General features: G+C 37.5%; 1 protein-coding gene across 3 annotated transcripts in view; it reads left to right on the top strand.

Annotated features, from left to right (window-relative positions):
- The first annotated feature begins 5171 nt into the window (after positions 1 to 5171).
- The window catches only part of arfgef1 (ADP-ribosylation factor guanine nucleotide-exchange factor 1 (brefeldin A-inhibited)), a 52496-nt gene continuing 32057 nt past the window's right edge, over positions 5172 to 25610 (top strand). For all 3 annotated transcript variants that reach the window (XM_015015370.1, XM_015015381.1, XM_015015390.1), the window contains exons 1-2: positions 5172 to 5619; positions 22352 to 22382. In XM_015015370.1, the coding sequence (XP_014870856.1) occupies positions 5496 to 5619; positions 22352 to 22382 (155 nt within the window). In that variant the 5' untranslated portion in view covers positions 5172 to 5495. The remainder of the gene's footprint in view (positions 5620 to 22351; positions 22383 to 25610) is intronic.

The raw sequence follows: 25610 nt of genomic DNA on the forward strand, positions 1-25610 counted from the left end.
ATATTTTTTATCATTTTAATTGACATAAAACAAGAGAAGTTTGGTTTGATTTACCTTCAAACTGTGAGAAGAAAATGTTTTGTTTTGTTTTTTATTTAGTGTATGTAAACTTCTGTTTTCAAATGCATCATTTTTTACTACTTTGTGAAAACTGAAAAAAAACTAAAGAAAACGTGACTTGGAATATTTGTAGATAATGATGTAGTAAGAAGGTGAGACCACTAGAGGTCAGTGTGCCCTTTGTTGAAACTTGATTATTAACCTTGACTTGTGTTTGACTAACAAGGACGTGTAACGAGTATTAGCTTTCTAATCACCTAATTCCAACCCTCATTAGTAGGCTGTATATAAATGAGCTGTACATGTCTTCAAATTTACATTTTAACACAACATATATTTAGTATTAACTCATAATTATTCTGTTGGATAATTTCAGGTCCAACTAATTCAAGTATTACATCATGATAAAATGACAACTCAACCAGCTCCATCATGCTCTGCCATGTCGTTTAGTGGCTATTTCTTCAATGTGATTATTTACTATATTTTAGAAGTGGGTGTGAAAGTGGACTCATCCTCTCCTCTCTTGGCTGATTGAGGTAGAAGACCATCCACCCTAACCCTGTTTCTGCTGGAAGTTTCTCGTCATAGTCATCCTTTGCTTTCTCAGGAAGGATTGGTTAAAAGATAAGAATTTTTGCAATCCTTTAGCTTGCTGGCAAGTTTTCCAATCCTACCATTCAGGTGTCATGGCTCTTGTTTGACGTAGCATTCTAGAATCTGAAACAAACAAAGTATAAATGGGAACTGAATATACAATGACAAGTAAAAGTACTCACTCCCTCTAGCTGAATCTTGTTATGAGTGGGTCTCTCATTGCCATAAAGCTTTGACTGGTGAAGAACGCATACAAATCTCAGCTGCTGAAGCTTGAAACACTTTCAGCACATAGGTGACCTGATGTTCCCTTTCTCTAGTTTCCTTCTTGCACAGTCATTTTGAAGACGAATGCGCTGTGTTCCTTCTATTTCGTATTGATAGATTTAGCTGAATTGCAGGGGATGTTCTGTGCTTTAGAGATTTTTTTATTTTTTTGCATTCATCATCTGACTTACTCACTTACTTTGCTATAATTTTTTTCTCTGGTTAATAATGAAAACATGTTAAAAGAGAAAAATTCAGGTGTGTTTTTGTTACTCACTTATTGAGGTCCCGAACTTCACTGTTCAGTTTTTACAGAAGACAATAACGGACACTTTTTACTTCTGTTCCTGTTTGGCAACTTGGTTAGTTCTGCTTACCAGTGATGGACTAACACTCTGCAAAGCCAAAAAAAATACATAAAATAAAAATAAAAAACCTTGATATGACTTGTCTGGAATTATTTTTGGATTAATGATATCCATTTTGTATTGCATCTGAACAATGTGTACTCTTTGAAATGTTTAAATGTATAAATTTGAGGGGGAGACTTGGAAGAAATTCAACATGAAAATCACAGGATGATTGTTACGCTGTATTTCTTCCAACAACCAAACAGTTACTACTGAAAATATTCAGTTATGAATTAAAATTTCTTCTGTGTGAAGTCAGTTAAAAGGCAGAATCTCAATGAACATTGTGGAAATTAATCTGTGAAATGTCACTGTTGACTTTTGTTTCTGTCAAGTTTTTCTCTGCAATTGTAAAGCTGCACTTTTTTGGCTGATGTGGATAAAATGGTTTTAGGATACATGGAATATCTATGAATTGTTTAGTTTTTCCTGAGCTGCTCTGACACATTTGGTGACTTCTACCATAACCCTTCCAGATGTCAAATTCATCACCAAGTTCATGCTCAAGCACAAAAGTGTCTATGTGCAAATGCTCCTGCGCCTGTGCATTGAGATACTTTAACTTTAACACCATCTTATAACTTTAAACGGAAACCTGTTTAAAGATCATGACTTATTTTCACATCCTGAAAGTTTTTTTGTTTGCTGGAGTCACTGGCAAATATGGAGTTGCTCAAAGTTTGGTGAAAAAATTGTGGTAGAAAAAAATTACAAGGTAAACATTTCTATATTGATTTGTCAAGTGAGAAGGTGCAAGTTGGAAAAAATGCTATCTGAAAGCAGCAACTTGGAGACCTCACAAGCCGGCACACTGTCCAGAAATTTAAAAGGCCTCGGTGGCAACCACAGGTGGCAAACTTTGAAATTCAAAACCTAAAAAACTGACAGCTGTCTGGTAAATGTCTACTCTGTTCCAGTTCAGACCAGCATGGGATACTTAGGGTGCATTCATACTGCAGCCTGAAATGACCCAATTCCAATTTTTTTTGCTAGGACCGTTCACACTGCCAGTAAATGCGGCCTGTATTCTTTTTCATCTGTATTTCATAAAATATGATAATTTGTTGATCTTTAAAGCTCATTTTAGGTTGTAATTTCTGGCAGCTCTGTTGGCTGGTCTTACAGGAATGTTGAATTTGAGTTTAGGTTCAGAGATCTTTGGTTTCCTCCTGCTTGAACCACTAATCTTGCACAACTGCTATGGGACCACGAGAGCTGCGATAACCATCTTGTTGGGTCTGCAGAAGTGCAACATGAACAGGAAAAGATTTCCATATATATGAGCAGCCCCTTACGGTTGTTAAATTTAATATTTCTCCTAGATGCTATCAGGTGAATAACTGAGAAATGAAATGCATTATTTTCTCAAGGTTTGCTTTTGTTATTTCTCATTTCTGATAAGAAATGACTATGGAGAGTTCAGAGTGCTTACAACAAATGTTTTGTTTTTTTCTTTTTTTACAAGAGAGAGTGGTGCTAGGACTTGATCCCATACCATTCCAGCGCATTTTTAATAAGTAAAGCAAATTGTTTGTGTCTTTACAAATATTAAATACTATTGCACATAATATTGCATAACCTATTAAACATAATTTTAAAAATATACATATTTTATAGGAAAACATACAGTTTGTCCAGTATAACTTTCATCAACATTGCCAAGATTTTTTATGTGAGCTTTCACATGACATTTTAATAAATGTGTAATAATGAAGTTTAACAGTTTTATATCAGTAAAAGTTATCACAAGTCATCTTTTTTGACTTGTTATTTAAATATATATTTTAATTATGAACCTTATTATAATAACAAATTATGTGTTTCAACAGTTTTCTTGCTAAAATTGTCCAAATTTAAATGAAAGTTAAATGTTTTTTTTTTTGTTTTGTTTTTTTTTTAGGAGTAGGGGCCCATATTTGTGTGCCATTAATGTTTTGAACACAAAGTTGTGTTTGATACTAAACATTACTGGAGGTGAGTCACATTTGTAATAAGAATTGCATGCACCAAATCTTTCTAATTTTACTTTTACCGTATTTTAAAAACAATTACAAAAACTATAAAAGCAAACATTTTAACATATTTAACAATAAATTCAACAATATATAAAAATATAAGACTTTAGCAAAAGTATGAAAGCAGAAGCATTATGTGCAATCTAATTTTAAAAAGCTATTTGTAGTGAGGAATGAATTACATCTCCACATTTGTTTCCAGCTGCAAAAGCTAAAATTACACACAGGAGTAACAGATAGAGTATAGCATCATTACTCAGCAGACGTCTGAAGAAACAAGGTTTTGAGTTTTATAAGGGAATTAAAGAGGCCTCAGAAGAATTTGAGAGTATTAGAGAGTGCTTGAAGAAAATGTGAAAATCAACAGTGAAACATTGCAAGCTAATGTTTTACATTACTAGTAAACATACTGGTGAATCTACCTAGAACTGGCTCAAAGCTAAGATACAGATGGTCATGGACATCATCAATTAATTGCCATAGGTTGACTTCAAACAAGTTCCATGTGAAACAAAAAAAAAGAAAACATAAAGAGAAATCAGCACTGAAAACTGGGGAAAAACTCTCCCCATAAAAGAGAGATAAAGCAGCTAGCTGAAGATTTCAGCCAAATGTTTTTCTCACAATATGCATATTTATTTATATCCATTATTCAATGGGCAATACAAAGTTTATTTTTCTGTTTAACCTGCAACTACATGGATATCTGATGCAGAAATAAATAAAATGTGTCAATATGTTCCTGTTTATCAATAAAGAACTCAATACTGAGTAGGGTGTCCGAAGTTTTTCACATGACTGAGCCCTCGAACGAAAACTTAGATCGGGACTAGAGCTTCTTCAGCTCATCTCTTATTCATAGCTACAGAAAAAAAAATGCATCTGACTCATAAGACAGTCCTAAGTGTAAGCAAACTATATGCCGCCTACGATGACCAAATCTGTGTTGTCAAACTTCCAGATTTTCCACATGTATCTGCTGTTGGACTCTGATAAATGTTATAGGAGGCTGCAAGAAGGATCTGCTGTTAAACATATCCACAGCATGCAAAGTAAGTAATATGATTTAATAACTAAAACGGCACTTGCTTATTCTGTACAGGTCTAATGGGGTGACTGGGGCGGTGGGAGTTGTGCACTTGGATATTGCTTTTAACAATCACAAACTAATTTAATCAAATTAAAGATGCTTAGTAAGTCATTCTGAAGTCTTTCTTATAACAATAATAATTATAACATTTGTTGAACATTTGTTGAACTAGGACTCTGCAAACTGATTTTGCAGTGGCCTAAAATAACATGAAATTAAGTTCTGCTATATTTGGAATGGCAATGTGTGAGCCTACTTTACATTTATTCCCCAAAATATGGTATTAATAGACCAAAGATGTGATGTAAATAAAGAGAGCACAATCAGAAGATATGCTCTTCTCAGGAGCCTCAAGTAATAACGCTGTAACTCTGGTGGAACTGCAGAGACCCACCAGAAATCTCTCAACACAATAACTAATCAAATTAAGAAATACACCGATGTTTCCAGGGAGTTGAAATATTAGAAAATTGTTACATTTTTGTTCTCTTTACCAGTTAATGTTTTATTTTAAAATATAATAAATATAACAGGAATATCATGTCAAGGCTTTTGACCACAATCGTTTCTCATGTTTTAGAATACAGTATGTTGCATTTAAAACTAAGTCTAATGGCCGCTTCCCTGTTGTTTTTCATTCATTGTTTCTAATGAGAAAATTAATTCAACTCACATCAAAATAAAAATGGAGAACTCGGTATTTAGAAGTTTGTTGTTTGTATTTCAGGTGAAAATAGGGCCAAACTTTCTTTTTTTTTTATCAGGTCAATAAACCGTAACTCGCTCCGTAGTGCCTCACCGCGGCCGCTCTCGGACGTTACGTGACGTCGTTTCCTCTCTCCAACATGGCGCAGGAGGCAGGTCGTTAACGGCAATCCGAGGGATTTACCCCAACCTTCTGTATTTATTCATGTGTGTCTGTTAAGGGGCTCCCGTGGCTGACATTTGCGGCGGAATACATCTCCCTTCGAGGCGGCTGCAGGCCTCCACCTTCACCGTCTCTCCCTCCCCGGCTCCCTGGGACCAGGCACACCTCGCTCCAGATTCCGGTGCGACATGTATGAGGGCAAAAAGACGAAAAACATGTTCCTCACACGAGCTTTGGAAAAGATCCTGGCCGACAAGGAGGTGAAGAAGGCGCATCACTCACAGCTGCGTAAAGCCTGCGAGGTGGCACTGGGTAAGTTCTGCTGCTTTAGCATCTCTATGATCCCGACTTGGACCCCATTGATTTAGACACGTCATGCAGCCTTTCACTTATTATTTATCCTGGAACAATGTCGCAGTGTTCCCCTCAGGAGCGGCGTGTTTTTCTCCACGTTAATGGCCCGCTGCTCCCAGAGAGGTGTTATGATGTGGAATCATTTGGGGGGAGAAAATAAGGGTTTATTTTCTGACGTGGCGTGGACTCCGTGAAAATGATTCCGTACGAAACACGGAAATGCTGCAGCAGGACGGGTGGGTGTTTGCAACACTGGCCGAGCCGATGCTTGCGAGGGGAGAACAGGCCAAACATCGTTTTGAAACAAAGTTGATGCAAACTGTAGCCCCTCTAAACACTGACTTAATTTACGCAGACAAATGTGCTGTTAACACAACACAAATGAATTGTATTTAGGTCCCTAAAGGTGAGATATCCCCATCTCTTCCTGGAACACAGTGAGCAGGTGTCTTTGTCCTTCGCTACACCTATTATTCATTTACCAGTTTAATCACTGATTACCCAGGGCTCTCCCCAGTCTCTGATGTGTTGCTACGTGATGTGTAATTAGCTAGAAGCGTGAAGGAATATTCAGTTGACAGCAGCACCATTTTTATGTCGGTACCCTGTCGAGTCTGTGAAATTATAGTTGAATTTCCGGTGTTATCTACAATAAATTAAATTAAAAGCAAGAGGTAGGACAAATTACCTCGTTGTGTGTACAATGTTTGACACACAAGAGATAAATGGGTAAAGTATATATAGTGTATGTATTTTTTAAAAATACCAAAAATGGTGTGTTTATTCGTAAGTCCCGCTTTTATTTTGAAGTGATTTCCTTGTACTTCCCCGTTTTGATGACTACATTTGCTAGCTTCATTTGTTAGCTTGTGTATTTAGTAGATTATTTGCAGAGTATCTAAGACGGGTTTTGTGCGATCTATAGATGTGTTTAAAAAAAAAATAGCAAAACCAAAATCCAAATATGTATTTAAGACCAGTCCTAGCAATATGGCTGATAACTAGTGTACAGTGTCTAGCAAAAACAAACTTGTATTTCATTGGAATGTTACGTGTTTGATCAAAACAGAGGGGAAATAATGATTAGTTTTCAAAATAACCATTATTTTTACGTTATCATACAGGTTAAATGCAAAAGCAGCCACTCTCTTTGCCCTTTGTTTTTCTTCCGCTTAATAGTTATCAACTTCTTTAAAATGCCTTTCTGCATGGCAAAATGTAGAAAGGTTTCAAGCTGTGTGACTATTTCAAGCTGATTGTTTCTACATTTGGACTTTACCTAACACACAGTGCATATTTTAACATCTCTGTTCACATTTTAGAGGGGGAAGCTGCAAATTAAGTAAACATTGTAAACCAGACACTTCCTTTTGCCTCCTAGTTCTTTAACAACCTTTGAGAAAAATCTGCAAGTACTGTGAAATATACTTCAATATCATTCTAAAACTTCCCTTTTCACTTTAGGTGGAATAACATATATTCCAGAGTTTGTTGCTCAACACCTAAATCTCAGTCTTTGTATCTGCTCTGCTGTGCAGAAGCAACCTGTGCTTCCCTTTTTTTTTTTTTTTTTTTTTAAGTTTTCAGCCTCGCTAGTAACATGACACTGTCAGAGAAACAAAGCGCCCATGTTATGGAGCAACCAAACATCCTACCTGTCCTGACAGTGCTGCCATTATTCTCATGCTCAGCGGCTCAAAGATTTGTAATGGCCTGGAAGGTTAAATGCTTCATTTATGTTAGCTAAGACTTGCTCTGTTTTGCTGCACCGACCCACCCACACAGACATACATTCATCACAACTAATCACTGTCCATGCAGCTACAGAAAGAAAGGCCGAGTCCATGAGAGTTGTTTGGGTTCAACTTGTGCTTGAAGTGTAGGATTTGCATAGTGCTGCTCATCTGATTTGTGACCTGCCAGTCCTTTTCTGAGAATAAACATCACAGTTGACATCACTGTGCAGTTTTCCTTTGCGCGCTGCTTGAAAAAGGCATTTATTACCTCCTATTTTTCTCAAGATCTGCACATTTATTGCAGCAAACTTCTATTAAAAGCATATACAACAATCAGAAGTAGGAAAAAACATGTTGGAGGCACTCAGATTGTGCAAAACGAGAAGCTCTGCACCGAGTGTAGCAGCGGCATAGTAATAGTGCACATCAAAAACAACTGGGTGACCCAGTATACTGAGTGACTTACATAATCCGCTCCTGTTCCCTGAGACATTTCAAAGAGAGTGTCTTTGTCAGTCTCATCTCTGCTGTCTAAAAGTCTTCCAGTTGGGAGATTGCCTCAGTGCAAAAACTGAGTTTTGCGTGATAGTTCTTACTCCCAAAACGAGGGGATTGGTCTGAGAAGTTTTACCTTTGCTAGACAGTCAGACACCCAGACTGACCTTTCTCCTTGATTATCAAAATGTCACTCCGCTGTTTCGCAAGGAGCATATTATCTTTGTTTCTCACACTCTCCGAGCTGCAGCAGTAACGGGAGGTCCTTTTATCTCCGGATCTCCGGAGGAACAGTCTGATAGGAGAGAACAGAAATGAAGTAAGACTGACAGTTAACTCAAAATATCAAAGGCCCTCTGGCTGTATTTGTTCATCACTTCTTTTTTTTTTTTTTTAAAGCGGATTTAGGCTTTGTTCCATTGTCATTTCACAATTATGTTTTCACATGTTTACAGATGTGGATGATTCTGCTGTTTATATACTCAAACTTTAGAGGATGGTTTGGATTTATAAATCAGATTTGCTGAATATACAAAAAAAAAAAAAAGGTAGAGTACTTCCTTCCAGGTTATGCCCTGAGCTGAGATGGGATGATGAAATGAGTAAAATAGCGGCATGGTGCCAGCGGTTCTTGGTGCAGCGCCACCACAGGTGATGGGATAAAAAGGTTTTTACAATATAAGGGTTTAGTTTGTTTGACACTTTGAAGTGTGAATAGGAATTGTAACAAATGTTGCAGTTTTGGACTTCACTTGAGTCTACTGGACTATCAAGAGTGAAATTACCCTAAAAATTGACCACCACTCAACGATGTAAAATGCCCAATTTGATGTGTGAAATTGTATATTTTGATAAAGGACTAAAATTTCTACTTATTACTTTTGCCCTTGCCAAGGGAGAAAAAAATTGTGGTATTATTAATCATAGCTTTTGTACTTTACTAGAAAGAACACTCTTGAAAAATGTTGCTGGGGTGTCCAACGGGATCAAGTATTTTTCTCATTGAAATAGAAATTGAAAATTGAATATCGGTGCAATCCTATAAGCTTTACAGTTGAGTTTAGAGATTTAAGCTGGGATACGGAGCCAAATCACATCACTTGTCTACACCACCCTATGACACACCAGACTGTCCTATTTTACTTTCAAAGCTGATCAGAGTGTCTGGGAACTGTCAATTAGAAATGTATAAGTTTATGTTTTCCTATAAATTGTGCATAAACATGACAAAAGGGAGGCACTCGTTTCTCTTATTTTAATGCATTTTTCACAAGAGTCCTAATTATTTGGAGGGAACTAAATATTTCAATAAATTACCATGCATATTTTGCAATGCCTAAGGTTTTGTTGAAGCATTAGATTGAAGCTCTTACCATCAGACTTATAAAACTGGAATGTCATACCAGCATAGTTCCCTGACTAATGGGCTGCTCAGTAACATTTTCATGCTATCTTGGTACTCCCCTTTATCTTGTGTACATTTCCATCCTGGCCTATTTCCTCCAGTAAATTTTCTCTTTTATTTGCAAAGCTAATAAGGAATATATTTTTTTTTTTTTTTTTTGGGGGGGGGGAGGGGGAAGGAGAACTACTCCAAAACAGCGTTTCTTATTTCTGCTTCTGTTCTGGAGTTCCAGTGCTCTACTTTAAAATGCTTCCCTGCTTCAACAAACCTGATTTAAACTGAAGGGTCATTACCAGGTGTCTGGTGGACTTGATGGCCTGCTTAGCGGGTAATTAACGCTGATGTGTTGGAGCAGGAAGACATCAAAATAATACAGAGCAGTGAGACTTGAGAACCAAGATTGACACACCGTTTCTAAGGCATCGGTAGTCTTTGAATAAAGTCGTGGAGACAAGGATTGTGTTACTGCTAGCCTTTTAATATAGAAACAAGTCTCCCTGTTAGTTTCTGTTTAACCTGACTTCTTTGTTTTACTTTTTTATTTTATCCAGCAGGTCATAGTGCATTTTTTATTTTGTGTTTAGTAACTGTTGGGTGTTTTTGACATACTAATAATCAAATATCTGGTGTAGTTGTGGAGAAGTTGGCTCCTTACCATGTAGTCGAAATTTCTGTTGAACACTAATTGTAAAAATAATGACCGAACATGAAATTTAAACACAGAAGTCACTTCTCGTGCATACCTAGGCGGAGCAGAAAAGGGCACATCGCTGTTTGTGGTAATGCTTCTTCCATACACCGATGCTGCTTTTGTTGGTCAATTTTGAGTTTATAACTCTCTGATCATGTATTTTTGGCCAGTTTTGATTTTCTGTTTTATATAATAACTCTTAAATAGTTACAGTTTGTTTTACTTTTTTTTTTAGATTAGTAAATGACTTGGTAAAACTTGTTTTTAATAAGCAGTCATTTTTTCTCAAAACCTCACCACTTACTTTTCTGGGAGTTGGAATGTGTCGCCAATTATCTCAGATCCTTTCACTATCTTCTGCAAGATCCCTCTTGTCTTAAATGGCTCAGATAAGCAGTGGGAAGCCAAAACATTTTTAATATGATTGAAAACCTGCTGATAGATTAAAAAAAAAAAACACACACACACACACACACACACACACATCTAATATAGGTGTCAAAGATTTGCAAAACCAAACATCAGAAGTTGCAAGGCAGAACTTTAGAAAAACACAAAAAATGACAAAAAGTGTGATTTATAGTGTAGTGAATAAATAAATTTCCCTTTTATTTGGTATATTTCTCACTCATCTGTATCATTTTGTATAAAATTCTAAATAAAGCATAATTCTTTACACATTTCTGTTGAACAATAAGTTGCTTCTTTTGTAAATTATATTGTGCTATGCTGTAAGATAGAAAAAAAAATAAGCCCACTTCACATTTCTGCTAAGGCTTTCATTGCATTACTGTATTTCTGTTCTGTTGGGAAACATTTCCCCATCCACGGTCAAAAGAACCTTGAATCAGAGCTGTAAACAAGCACAAAATCAGCAAGAGCTTGCAAGCTGTGGTTTTGCACTAAACACAAGGCCACTGTCTGCACCCTCATCCTTGTAGTTGGCAGGGAGGCCAGTACAACAAATGCACCTCTGATCGTTAAGAATGGTGATAGCAAACTCCTCGCCTCCCTATGGCTGGCGTCTGTTCAGCCACGATAAGCACCGGGTAATAAATGGTCCCTTCGTTAATTGAGCTTTTGACCATGGCTTTCCAAAGACCAAACACAACCTTTCTAAAAGGGGAAACGCAGGAATTAAAGGCTGCTGTCTGGAACAAGCCTTGGACGTTTGAGCACAAGCGGAATAAAATTGTTCACTGACTTATGCAAAGCAACAACCTCACTTAAACGTGCATCTTATTGCCGACGGGAAGGGAGGTTTGCAAGAAGCTGGAAGGGATTGTTAAAAAGAGAAAACTGTTATCTTTAGTGACATTTTTATGTTCCTTTTATATTGCTAGAGTGCTGTGAGATTCAAGTATTAAACTAAAGGAGTTTTCCAGGGGCTGTTTCATAGCTTAAATAAGCTATGTGCAGTTCATGTCACTTAATGAACACAAGAAATTAACAAATTTCATTTTTGTTTATTAGAGATGTACTGATTAAACTTTTCCTGGTCTATATTGGTTTGTAGTTTCCTTAGAAGTCTGACATGCTGATTACTGCGATTATGTTTTTGTTGTTGTTTTTTCCCTAATGACACTGTTTTATATTATTATTATTTTTTAGTTGGAATAGTTGGAATACCTTTTTGATGTATTTAATAAAAGTGAGAAAATGTTATTTTTTTTAGCACATTTCAGTTCAAGTCTGAGCAGGTCAATGGGAAATTTGCACATTCCAGTCTGCCCAGTAGATTCATACAGTAGTGATAATATTGATAGATTACAATTACAATATCATTTTTGATAAACACTTGGAAACAATTATTGCATTCTGAGCATTTTTCTTTGTGACATGAATACAGTGGACCCACCTATTCACAGTTGAGTATTTGCTGCTGATTTACCCCTTTAACAGATTTTTCTGTGATGCGTGACCCCAAATTATTCTGGTAAATCCCACCTATGCACAGATTTATTTTTTTGTGGAGCATGTCTGACATAATATTTCAAAGAAAATGCTGAAATAAAAAGGTGCAGCGTTATTTGATATGCTATCGGCTGACATTTGCAAAGCAACAAATCTAGGCGCACCGTTCGTTTTTCTTGCCTCTGATTGGCTGTACACCGAAGAAAGGAAATGAGGAAGACTGCAGAGTTTGGCTTCTGCAGTAGTTTTCACTGGATCTTTATATGACCTGTGGGTTCAGCACATCAGATGAAGAGAAATCCCCTTTTCTGGCTTGTTTTACATTTCTGTGCCAGTTTGGTGTTTTGTACATTATCTAATTGTTATTTAGATAAAAAAAATAATATCTCGGCATCTCTCTGTACAGAGAGGTACAGTTTACCTCTCTGTACTCCGCATATTTGTTTTGAAACAAACTTGCAATGCCGCATGGAGATGTGGAAGGAAGGCCCATTAGAAAGCAGAGAGTGGAACTTGAGCGTTTTAAAATTGAACTAAAATTGTAGATTGAGGTGTTTTTGCCAGTGGTGGGTGCTTATTTCAACTCCTGATTTGCAGCGTTATTGAACTGGTCAGGCATGAAAACCGTAAAATGTAGACTAGGCGACTTGAATCGAAATATTCAGCACTGATTACACATCAAACAAATAAAACTTTTAGTCTACCTGTGAAAACACAAAGTTTAGTTATTGAAGAAACTACATCAGCCAGGAAGTTAAAGCTTGGTAACAAATGGTTCTTCCAAACAGACAGTGAGCCGAAGGTTACTGCCTAAGTGGTTACAAAGTGGCTTATGGACAATAAAGTCAGTGCCTCTTGAGTGGCCAACACAAAGCTCTGATCTCATTCTGATAGAAACGTTGTGGGCAGAGCTGAAAAAGTCTGCAAGAAATCAGACTTGTCCCAGTTGCACCAGTTCTGTCAGGAGGAATGGGCCGGAATTTTACGCTGCCGTTTGTCAGACAGAAAATATTTTAATCCTAATTGGGATAATAAAAAAAAAAAAAACGTTTACCTGATTTATTGTTGGACAAGAGAAAATAGATTTGCGTCTTTCTATACAGTGTATGCAAATATTTGTCTTACCAGAGATGATCCAAATGATGGGAGTTTGGGAGCTGTTTTGGATTAAACAAGGTTATTTTGGCTGAAGTCGAGGAGGGCGTATTTAACAACAAACACTGTTTGTATTTTCATTTCATTGGCTGTTTGTCTCCAGCTGGTGCAGCGAGTGTAATGGCTCCCTTTCACAGGGCTGAAAGGGTAGGTCGCAACATTTGAGCAGAAAGTGCTAAATTATTTGACCAGAATGAAATCATTAAACTGAATTGATTTCAGTAACAAAACCAACAGCTGAGTAATCAAGGCCATGTGGAGGCGAAGTGCTTTGGGGACTTTTTGGCTTCAAAATGAAAGCCTTGATGCAGCCACAGGAGTGAGACTAGTGATTAGACGGAGGCTTATACAAGCGTGAGTGAGGGTGGTGGATTGGTGGGACGCGCACACACACAGATTCAGATACACACACACACATTACACTAGTGCACAAGCGATTAGTCAGCCCGGACAACCTTTTGACACCACTTCCTTCTTCCACACCAAATTTAATTAGAGTTGTGCAACCTTTCCTTTCATCCTGGACAATGGAAAAGTCTCGGGTCGGATTTTAATCAAGCTCTCTGTAATTGCAGCTGCTGTATATTTATGTGTTACAGAGTGGAGGTGGGTACACCCTGGAGCGCTTCTTCAGAAAAGCTAAATGAAGAGGCTCGGTGTGGCCTTTATTAGAGTATCTGTGTACATCGTAGTTAAATGTTTTCAAAAGCTCTTGGCTGATGAAAACATTTTTACAGTTTGTGCAAATGAAATATAGCAGGGACATAAATCTTTGCTTTTTGACTCTTAAGAAGACAATTTTGTTAGTTATTCATGTCACATCGACAGCTTGTGAAATAAGTACTGAACATATAACGTGTAACAAGATGAAAATGAATATCGCTTTACGTCATCCCAGGTTTATTTTTTTAATTGACACTGATATGTCAAAAAACGATTAATATCGACCGATGGCGATGTTGGTGGCGATGTATCTTGCATTCTTAGCTTTAACCGCTACTGTTATGTTTTCAGCAGTAGGGCTTCTTATATGCTATAAACTTAATTTGCACACAGCAGCAAGGAAAGCTTTCTTAACACTGACAGATTTCAGCTTGTTTCTTGACTTTCTACAACTTTTATACATCCATGTCTTCAAATGTTCAATAGTAACATTTGATTATTTATTTATTTTTTTACCTATGTCTAGATTTCTTAAATAATTAGTTTGATTTCTCTCTATTTGTGAATTACTTTGATTGTTGCTGGTATCTAGTAGAAATGATGTAAGGAAGATGCACAAACAACAGGGATGGCTGCAGCTTTGAGAGGATTGTAAATCCAAGTTTCTTCTTGAGGTCCAGTGTGAAGTTTGAGTTTTATTAAGTCCAGAGTTGGCACAACCGTCCACCATCTACTGACAAGCTTAATGGAGATGTTAAATTCATTTTCCAGCAGGACTTTGGCACCTTCCTGCAATGCTAAGAGACCAATACCCATACCATGCTGCAATGATGCATTACTTCATGCAAGAAGTAGCCTCAACAAAGTATTGACCACATTATGTGCCATGGATGGAAATGCACTTTTTTTTTCTTTTGTAGCATTTCTGTTTGAATCAGTAAACAGTATTGTATGCTGAACTGACTTCCTAGGGTTAGAAAAACTGAACATGAATCACTATTCTTTGACCAAGCAAGACATTCGGCTGCATGTTTTGAAATATGGGAAGACAGACTTGTTTTTCTCATGAGCAAAGATCAGAGTAATAGAACAGGTCCATAACCAGGTTTTTTTTTTTTTTTTTTTTTTGGGAGGGCAGCCTGCGGCTTGTCTCCACCTCTCTTTTACTGTCCTCACTCTGTCTGAACTCGTCGTCCTCTCTCTGCGAGCTGTTATGTGTTGAGGAGCATCTCCAGGGAGGATTCTGTTTATCTGGCTGCCTCTTGCCAGCTAAACGTCCCCATGCATCCTCAGTTGTAACGTAAGTGATGAAATGGTAAAGCTCTCAGGAGAGCTTCTTGTATTTGTGCTCTTGCAGAATGCGCGTCGTGGCAGCGATGCAGTGTGATGGATGTGTTGTTGGCACAACATCTGGTTATTGAGTTAGTGTTCATCCAACAGCTCAAGGCAGCAAGACTCTGTGTCCTGGTGAGTGTGGCTTGTCACTGCACGGCTGTGCATGCTGCACACACAGTTACGGTTCTTATCAAATCATCAAGCTCTCTTCATGCCTTAGTTTTCTAACTATAAAGCAGAAAAAAAGCGTTCCACTTACATTCTCAATGTCTAATCTGGGACTTTTGGAATTTAATGTTTTAGTAGTCAAGTTCATTTATCCTAAAGTCTCTCCATTAAACAACTAATTGGAATAGATGAGCTAAACCAGGTGTACCTCACCTGGTTTTCTTGAGTCCTTGTAATGAATGTCTCATTATCTCACCTAACAACCTTCGGTCAGTTTTATAAATTGTGGTTCAAAAATCATATTCAGGATTTTAAAAAAATAAATCTGATTCATCTTGAGTTTACAGCTGTTTTGTGAATGGAGGATAGCCTTGAACTATGACCTGAATGCCCATTGTTGATGCAAAACTTATTGCCTGTTTTCTTTTAAAAAAAAAAATAAAAAAAAATTACTGACAGTCAGGAGAGCTTTTGACATTTGTTCCAGGATGAAAATGCAGAAATTTGTCAACTCATCATTGCTTTATAGGAAGGTGTCAACATTGTTAAGAAGGACTTAATTTCCTGTTTGAAATGTTGAAAATCTGTGCAAGTAGATGCTCAGAGCCGCAAACTACTCCTAGGAGAAACATTTATTTATCTCTACTCTGGTTTTAGCAACTGCTTCTTGTTGTAATTGTAAAGCTGCTGTCACACTGTCTCCTATCTTGCTATGTGTGCTGCTGTATTAAAAAAAAACATTTTACATGGGTCTAAAATATGTTGAAATAAATTAGATTTTGTCTTTAAAGTACATTTGTCTTTTTTACATGCTTTCCCTCTGAATGTTATGCTGAAGTCATTGTCATGCATTTCAGTTTTTTGCTTATGGCTCGGTCACAGTCTTGTTTTTTTTTTTGTTTTTTTTTTTACACAAAAATATCAACTGACCATCTGGGAAATATGTTTTAATGCTCTATGCCAGGATGCCCCAACTGGTCAGAATAATTATAGTCACAACAAAAAAGCTGCTCCAGAATTATTGATTTGATAATCAATCACAAGTTATTTTTTATATTATAAATATTTATAAATATATATTATTTACTGTCTTCAACATCTAGAGGTTTTCAGGCAATGAAAATTTTGAGATGGTTTTTATGAATATACATTTTTTCAATAAGCCTATGTTATCAATTAAAGAAAACAAAGTTGTTGTTTTGTTTTTGTTTTTTTTTAAAGTGTGCCTTTAAAGTTATTCTAACATTTTAGAATAATCTCTATAATTGGTGCAGACAAGTGGAGCTATACGAAATCTGTGATCGGCAAGGCTCTAATTTTTATCCAATACTTTCATGTTTCTGCAGCTTCCTCTTCCAAACCACACACAAAGAACATTAAAGCTCATTAAGTAAATGGCTTCGGGTTATCCACAGAAAGCCATTGTTTGTCTGTTGTGGGACTGAGTGTGTTCTGCACAACCAGATAAAGGGTGAGCAACGGAGCCCATGCTTCAGAACCTCAAATCACCCCATGCATACTTAATTTTTCTAGCATTATGACGCAGAAGCAAATGGACACACAGCTTCTGTGTTTTGACAAATGTCCTCTTCAAATGTCCCGCAGCCTGAACACACACTGCACCCCGCATTTAAACTGCTTTGCTTTTAGGGCCGTAGGGAGGAAATTCAAAGCATATCATGTTTTCTTTAAGACTTTTATTTTTAAGACTGAGATTTTTTTTTTTTCTCAGTTCAGCTGCTTGTATTGTTATTCTGGCTGACTCTAAGCTACAACACCCATTGACCAAAATATCTGATAAGAAAGTAACAAGTAAAGACAAACCTGACCAGTCCGAGAACCCCAAATGTCCAGTTAAACATTAACTTACTCTATGTGAGCCATGGTTGTTGTTAAAGTAAAGTAAAACTTCTTTGAAAATCCTTTGCTGCGTAGTTGTAAAGTCTTGGTACAGGCACAATTAACGTGTGGTGCCGTTTGTTGGCCGAAATATTCACAGCTTTCTGCTTGTGTCTGCAGTAAAATGTGTAGCTTTAAAATATAAATATTAGCATCTTCAAAAGTGTTTTTTTTTTTTTATAGCTATTAAACCAGCAAGAACGTCTAAGACTTTTTAAACAGGAGATTAGGGTCACAGCTATAGATTTGCTTACAGGAGAAAAGATGACAAACTTTAAATTTGCATGACATCAAGCTGAGCCAGCTCCTGGTTCAGTTCTTTATTTCAAACGGGACATATATATTTTAATAACTTTGTGTTTCTTCACTTTTTTCATTTCGCACCACCTGCTGAAACCTCCTTTCACCAGCAACCGATTACTTTTAGTTTTGGAACAGTTTTTAAAATCTCTCATCTTGGCTCCAAACTTCACAAACCAATTTAAGTTTAAACTTCCATCTCCATCTGTTTTATACAAACAGAACCTGGATGCTGCATGCAGTCATCTGAAATGACAGCTGGGGATTACATTTGAATAATCTGATGTTACACAACACATTCCGTGAACCCAAGCACGCCTGAGGAGTGTGTAGGACCAGTAAATCAAGCGTCAGTGGTTGTGTGGAGTTGTAGCCATGGCAGACACTCCCTGCAGGTTTCTTTGCTGCTGCTGAGGGCTGAAGAATGCTTTGTCACAGCGCTCCGGCTGGGTGGGGCTTAGGAGCAGGGAGACCAGAGTAAGTCTTTAAACTGCTCTTGGCTGCAGCGGGACACTCTGAGCACTTTGATGTGATACATGACGAAAGCTGTCTGCCTTTCTTCTTGTATTGGAAGTGGCGTTGCTTAACAAAAGGTGTAACCAAAACCATTTGTGCAAATTATGTACTCTTAACAATTCTTCGCAAAAGTATTAATAACTGTGGACCGTGTTCATGTTGTCATATTTGCAACTAGAAACTTCTGCAACTTCAGCTTTATTGAGATTTTAGATTTTACAGCTCTGGCTGTGTATTTAACGTCTTGTCTCATCAAACATGAATACTCCACCTGAATCTCAAGTTCTCCAGCCTCTGTTACATTTTCTTCCAGCATCAGCTCCTGTTAAATTTTACCAGTTTGCCAGGTTGAGGTTGTTGTGTCATTTTTTGGAGCACACAATGTTTTGCACATCTTCCAAAAAGTTCAATTTGAGTCTCATCTCATCAGGTCATCATCGTCTTTATATGAGGAGACGACGCCTTCTTATATAAAGGCATAATCTTTATATAGTTGCATTGGACTTTATTTAGGGGTAACGTGGTTGAATATAAATGCATGCCACACCTATCTGACTTTTAGAAGGCTATATTATCTAGCTTCCAATCCACGATTTAAAACTGCAGTTTTGGGCTATTCTAGAGCCACATAATACTATAAATCATAATTTCTGCTGTAATATCAGTGCGTGCAAAGAAATATTAGGCTGCAATATTTGGATGTTTACAATATTCCAAGTTTTATGCATTCTCGCTCTGCATATCAGTGGCATATTTGTCCATACCTGATGTAGATCTCTAGTGACTGGGATGCTAACAACGACGGTTTTTCTTTACCACTGTCTGATGGTGAATAAAGAGTCTGAAAGATGTAAACTGATCAGAATCGACAGGACAATTTTCAGCAACGGTTCAAGAGTTGCATATTTTCTGAAGTTGTTCAGCCCTTATCTGTTGCTCACCAATAAAACACAAGAGCCCAGCAGTCTGTGCATTAGCCGTTAGCTTGTGACAGACAGGCCGACGGTTTCTTTTAAATGTAACATTGTTTTGTCTTTACTTCAGAAAATTTGAAATGAATGGAAATTTATGGTTGTAATGTATCCAAACATTTGCCAGGCGCTATGTGGTTTAGAAGTGTGTTGACTTGTTTGAGGAAGACTCCATGAATATTAATGCCCACCATTTCTTCAAAATCTTGTTTGCATACACTCACTGGCACCAGCAACCAAGTATGAACGGTTTAAAATGTGAATCCAGGAGCAGAAGTTCATTTACTAGTCTTAAGTAATGTCTGCCTTTAGAATTTAACCACTGATTCTCCTTCAATCCAGCTTCTAACCTCTGGCTCAATTTTCCTGCTAATTCATCACCTTTATCTATTACAGGTGTGTATTTGCATGCCAAGAGGCTGACTGTGCGTTTGTGCTGCTGATATCTAAGACCCTGATCAGCTTTTGTTTGTAGCTCACAGTAAGCTTGGTTGAGGGGGATCATTCATAAGTCCCTAATGAAACGCATATCAGACAGGGCAGGGTAGAAACCCATCAGGTTGAGAGGAAGAGTGTGATGTTGTTGTTTTTCCCCCCTCTTTGTACGAGATGTTTAGGCGTTATACTCGCATCCCAGTCGTCTGTTTAAGCTTGGAGGTTGTCGTGCTTTTATTACTCGGTATTGTTAGCCGTCTAATAGGGTTTCACTCATCTTAACAAAGGCATGCAACTGATAATCTTCTTATCTTGCGTTTTTCATTCCTTTTTTTCCCAGTTAAACGCTATATTACACCTGTCCTCTGTAATCTCGACAATTGGATATTTTGTCCAAGCCGACTCCAGGCTGAGGTGTAGATCGTCTCATGTATTTTTCACCAGCCCTCCTGAAGTCTCAGGCTCGTATATCATTAGACTTTGTTTAGTTTCTGAGGGAAGCTTGTTGGCTTTAATACATCTATCTGCCACTGAGGTTATGATATAATAAACTGATTCAGCTATATATGTGGCTAGAAGTGGGAAAGGTTTCCATGCCAATCTTGCTGATTGAGATGACTCATTTCTGAAATTCAGGAAGCGTTTTCTTTCCCCATCGGCGGACTGTTAATACTCTACGCTGGACTGAAATATGTGATCATTTTCTAGTTTTCCCAGCAATTACCATCTCTTCTTTTCTCCCCCTTCACTACCCTTCCCTCGCCTGGAAATTGCATTCACTGAACACCAGAGCAGAGACAGCATGAGGCAGCTTTAGTGCTGTGTTTAGATGACAACCTAAAGGCATATGGGCTCACACTGAAGTGTCCGGATTAACTGTGGCCAGCGAGGATTGCGTGGACACTGCTGCTTAATACAAGCCCCGTCTTTCGAAGTTGTAGTGTAGCTCAGGAAAGGGAGCTCTCCACATGGAGTCGCCCCCGGGTGATTGAGGGAAAGCCTAAAATTGCTCCCTAGTAAAAGGGCGTTTGCTCTGCTGACGTTTGCACTCATTTAATGCATCACCATCATCTAATGTTGGAATCTGGGTCAAAGTCAGGGTGAAATGGGAAAGCTACACACTAATGGGAAGATTCAAGGTTTAACGGCTTCATTCGTTCGTCATGGAGCTCTAAAAGGTTTCCTGTTGAAGTGGTACTCGAGCTAAAGTAAGAAAGATGGCATAAGGCATCAGGTATATGTCGGATACAGTGTGTGTACTTTTGGGAATGTGGTTTCCTTCAAATGCCGTGTTAGAAACTGAGAAATTACAACTTCCCACTCGGAAAATTGAGCAGAAATTGCACCAGATTTCTTATTTTCCACTGGGAGCAACTCCATCTACCTTGACTTGTAGGATGAACTTCGCATTTCAATATTGGCACTCCTCGCATCAACAGTAGTAAGACGTGATGGAAACATGTTTATTTTACAAGACGCATATGCAAAAATCAATGTTGCATGCAGTAGTTGAAACACCGAAGTGAACAAATTAAGTTGTTTGCTTACGGGAAATAAGCAAACAAGTCTTGAGGGCCAAAAAAAAAACTGCTATAATCTTTTTTTGTGTTTTGTTTTATTTTGACTCATAATTGTAACTTGGCATGTATTTTAGTTTCACTCCATGCTTCATCACCTTTCTTAGACCACTGGACAATCAAATGCTTGAGCCTTTTACCTGACACTTCTGGCTTCATTTGTATATTTAGCCTGAGCAAGTGTTCAACAGGAAACAACATTATGAAGTCCAAAAAATGGTTGTTTTTGTTCCTGTTGGGATTTAGCACATCCGATTCTAAATCTCTTCATCTGCACATTTTGTATCTCTCATCTCACTGCTCTTGTCTCCATTAAGCCTCGTAAACACTGACTCGATTAGTCTGTCAGCTGTAGAGGAAGTCATTCGTTTCGGTTCCAAAGCTTCCTTTTACTCCTGCAGCAGTAAATGTTCAGGGTAAAAATATTAGGATTTTGTTAAAGGTGAAGGCACAAACATCCTGACTTTTTGAGTTGCTGCTTACTTATGAATATAAATACATTTCTTATGAAATTTCATCCCGAGATCACATCCGAGATTCACATAGATTATTTAGTCACTTTGCTGATTTAATCTATGTTATTTTGGATATTGTAAAGAACATGCATAACAATGCAAAACAAAAAAAAAAGAAGAAATCAGACCCGAGTCTCATTTCGATTCAGTCCATGTCTCGGTCCACGTTATGACTGCATGTAATGAATTTGGCACGGCTCCAGATCTCAACCTCTTCTATTCGTGGCTGACCCACAAACACAAAGTTAATTGCTGTAAAAAAAAAAAAAAATGTTTAATTTATTTCCACAGGATGTTAAAAGCTAAAATATTGTCTCTAAATGGAGCCCTCTGAGAAGACTCTTAGCCTTGCAGCGGTGAAATAATTGTGACCGAGGTTTTCCCGGCAACCGCAGGCAGGTGCAATTCTGTGAGAATGCTGCCAATTGTATCTGTGCTTTTAAACACTCCATCGCTGAAGGCCCCTTTAATGTCTAGTACCAATCAGCTTTCTATTTTTGTCTCTTTCCCTCTCTCTCATCCTTCCCCTTGCGTGGCTTTCTGCTCTTCTATATCCGTTTTCACAGTTTTCGGTGACTTCATTCAATTGCTTTGCTGCCTGAAGATCTGTGAAATAAACACAATGTTGGCCCATCTCTCAGACATGATGCAGAGTGAATAATGATTGTATTTTTGGCACTGTGCAGCTACTGAGGCTTTATATTATCAAGGTTCTGGGGGGGAGAGAAAGGGTTCTGCCTGTTGTGTTGTAAATGAGACGTCTTGACAGCTAAATGCCGTTTACTAACTTTAATGTCTGCATCACAATGTGGTTTTTCTATCGTTTTACCTCGGAGAAAGTTTCTGTTTTACAAAAAAAGCTACCTTTTATTGCAAAAATGATTAAGTTCTACTTTTTCTTTTCTTCTCTTTCAGAGGAAATTAAGGCGGAATCAGAGAAATTAAGGTAAGTCATTGGTCATTTGATGGATTTTCTGTTTATTTGTGCTTGATTAGGTGCTGCATTCATGGCTCATTTGCAGGCCTCTCTGTTGCTGTTCTTCATTGTTCAGGCTTGTAAAGGGGATCATAATGCTGTGTGTGTCTGTGACCAGCCATTTGTTGCTCTGCCCCCACTGATGTGGTTCTTTTCTCTGGGCTTTTTTCCCCAATAACCCCTTTGTTTGGTCATTATTAGTTTCCTTTATGAACCCCCGCCTATTGCTGATGTTTTTTTTTGTTTTTTTTTTTGGCCTGTACTTATTTGTGCTTTGCTCCTGAAAGGAATTGCTAAGTAACATCGACTATGGAATGTAATGCAGCCCCCACATCTTCTTCTCTCCCTGCCAAGTCTTTTCTTTTTTTTTTCCAACCTTTAATTTTTTTTTCCCACTTCTGACACACTATCTCTCCCTTGATTTTGTCCCCGGTACGCTTCGTGTCATTCACTAATCCTCCAGGTTTCACCAAATTTTCACAGTTAAAGTCTGATGGAGTAAACATGTGGAGTCTCCTCGCCCCGTTTGCAGAAAAGCTGCTGCTTTTGGCCTCAGTCCAGCTGGTTCAAGTGTATTTTTTTTTGACGTATAGAATTGGATCTAAATAAATTAGAATATCAAATCAATTTTATTCAAAGCAATTCAATTTAAAAAGGAAAACTCTGGTATGTAGTTTCACTACACATAGGATGATAAATTACATGTGTACTTCTATGAATTATTGATTATTTTTAGCTCAAATAAAGTTTCTGTTACTGCTTTTGCTTGTGCTCTGTTTTTGCCACACTTTTTCCTTTCACTGAATTTTTCACTAATATGGTTCAAAACACCACTGTCATTACTAAGACCTTCAATAAGGAAGTGTTAGGTACAGAATTAAATTAAATTTGCTTAATTTCCTCAATCTACAAGTTATTGGTTGCAAATAAAAATTTTTAAAAAGCATGTTTTTATAGTATCACTGTCTTTACACAAAGATTTAAAACTGAAATATGATTTGCTTTAAAAAACAAAAGCAATAATTGTACCCAAACCTGCAAAATTATTATAGTTAATAATGTAACAATAACTTTTACATATAGTTTAGGACAAAATATTGAATAACACTGAATTTTATGAAATTTTTCAGGTGCTTGGTGTAGAATATTATTTACATTCTGCTCGAGTACAAATACAACAAGCTCATATTAGCTGGTTAATTTGTCGGTCTGTCTGCTCGTCTCACCAGCCTGCAGTCCACCGGTTTCACAGCATGGCCCTTTTTGCTAATTGCATGCATGACTCTTCTTGTTTTTGACAGACAAAAAAATAACTCGCCTGATTTCAAGAAAAAAATATTTTGTCAATAAAGAAGCACTGAAGCTCACCCTCGAGTTTTCTTTCCCTGTCTATAGTGAAACCAGATGACGCAACAGACCAGATAGTTTTCAGTCCAAAAAGTAAACGCTTCCAATCTTGGTGCTCTTAAATGGGATTATAGATCGCTGTTGCTGGGAAGCCAGAGTAAGGTTGGTCTGGTCCTCTCGTTATAGAAAGCTTCTCAACGTTTAAATATCCTCGCCATACAGCTGCTCTGACCTGCAGGAGCCAGACCACTGATCACAGCTGCTTGAATTAACTCACAGAGAGAGCCTGACTTTGTTCTTCAACGGGAGATAAAATTACTCACTGTATGTCTATGAAGCAGTTTGCTGTTTACTGATGTACAGAAGTTTAAAATGTGTTTCTCCTTGCATTGTGGGGGTATTAATAAGGTTTATACAGCACTTTTCTCAAAGAATATGAAGAAAAAATAAAACGAACCATCAGAAACTGTAAATGTCCAAGTAAGACGGACTAAAACGACAAGCTGTAAAACTATTTCAAATATAGTAATGAATGCATTTACTTAAAATAAATCTATAAAAACACGTGGAATAAACTAAAATGCAAATAATATTAGAATTAAGGAAATTATTCTGTGGGGAAAGAAGCAGCTGTTTTAATGTCAAACAGCTGCTTCACATTATAAAAACAGCTGTTCTGCTACATCTCTTTCTTCCAGGAAAATTGGAGATGATGCATACTAATACGAGGGGAAGGTGATGTAGACTGGCAATAAGTCTGAAACTTTGTACATCCAAATCACCAAAAAACAAATTCAGTTGCAAAAAATATATGCAACCCCATCATTGTTGAATTTAAGGAACAACTGTTACATTTCAGTAATTTCATTGAAAAGTCTAAAAACATTATTCACAAAGCCAATGCAACTTTATTTCCAATGAAGTTGCATTGGTATCACAGGATAACTAATTAGCTGAAATTGACTTGTATTTCTTCTCTTGCTTCAACAGCTTATTTAGCTTCTAGATGCTTTCTTATTACCTGTTGTTACACCTCACAATATGTTAAATAATCTGTCCCCTGTCAGATGATGTATGTTTCTGAAATGTGAAAATTGTCCAGCAAGGAGATTTCCTCTCAGATCGCTAGAGTCACAATTGAAGTTTATTTTTACACTTTTTCTCTTGTGACTCTAAAAGTCCCAAACTGGAAGGATTTCTATCATTTATTCACTTAAAACAAGCTGGGTAAGCAAAGGAAAATGCACAGTCAGCAGCCAGGCATCTTAGGCTGGCACAAAGAATTGAAACTTGAACATCAGCTTTATCTGAAGATGGCACAATATTCACCGAGCCACAGCGAGGAAAAGTATTAATCAACAGGACGTGCCATTGATGCGGACTGTGAACTAGCTGTGGTGTTAGCAGCCATGTGCTGCTAACACACATAGCAGGTGCAGAAACACCCTGACATCTAAGGGGAATGATTGAAAAACATCAGATACATTGATTGCCGTACTATTCACTCCAAAGACCCAGAAACAATAAACATCTTTCAGTGCTTAGAAGAACTGCATTGCACAGAATGTCACTCATAGATTATCTTTTTGCGGCAGCCCATCGACATATCGCCCACTTTTTTACCTCTAATCAATCCATTCCCCTCTTACTGGTAACTATTAAAACCGACAATATGTATTGATACTTTTAAAATGAAAGAAAGAAAGTGTGTATCCTCCGCCTCCTCGGCTGTTAAAGTGTCCAGCTTCTCCTCTCTCCACAGCTTTGTAATTCATTCTCCACTCTGAATCGTTCCTATTGTAATTTCATCCTGCTCTCATGCTCGATTCCTTCTCTCCCCTCGTATTTTCC

The sequence above is a fragment of the Poecilia latipinna genome, unplaced genomic scaffold, assembly GCF_001443285.1.
Source record: "Poecilia latipinna isolate Pla-1442-1.1 unplaced genomic scaffold, P_latipinna-1.0 Scaffold71, whole genome shotgun sequence".
NCBI lineage: Eukaryota > Metazoa > Chordata > Actinopteri > Cyprinodontiformes > Poeciliidae > Poecilia > Poecilia latipinna.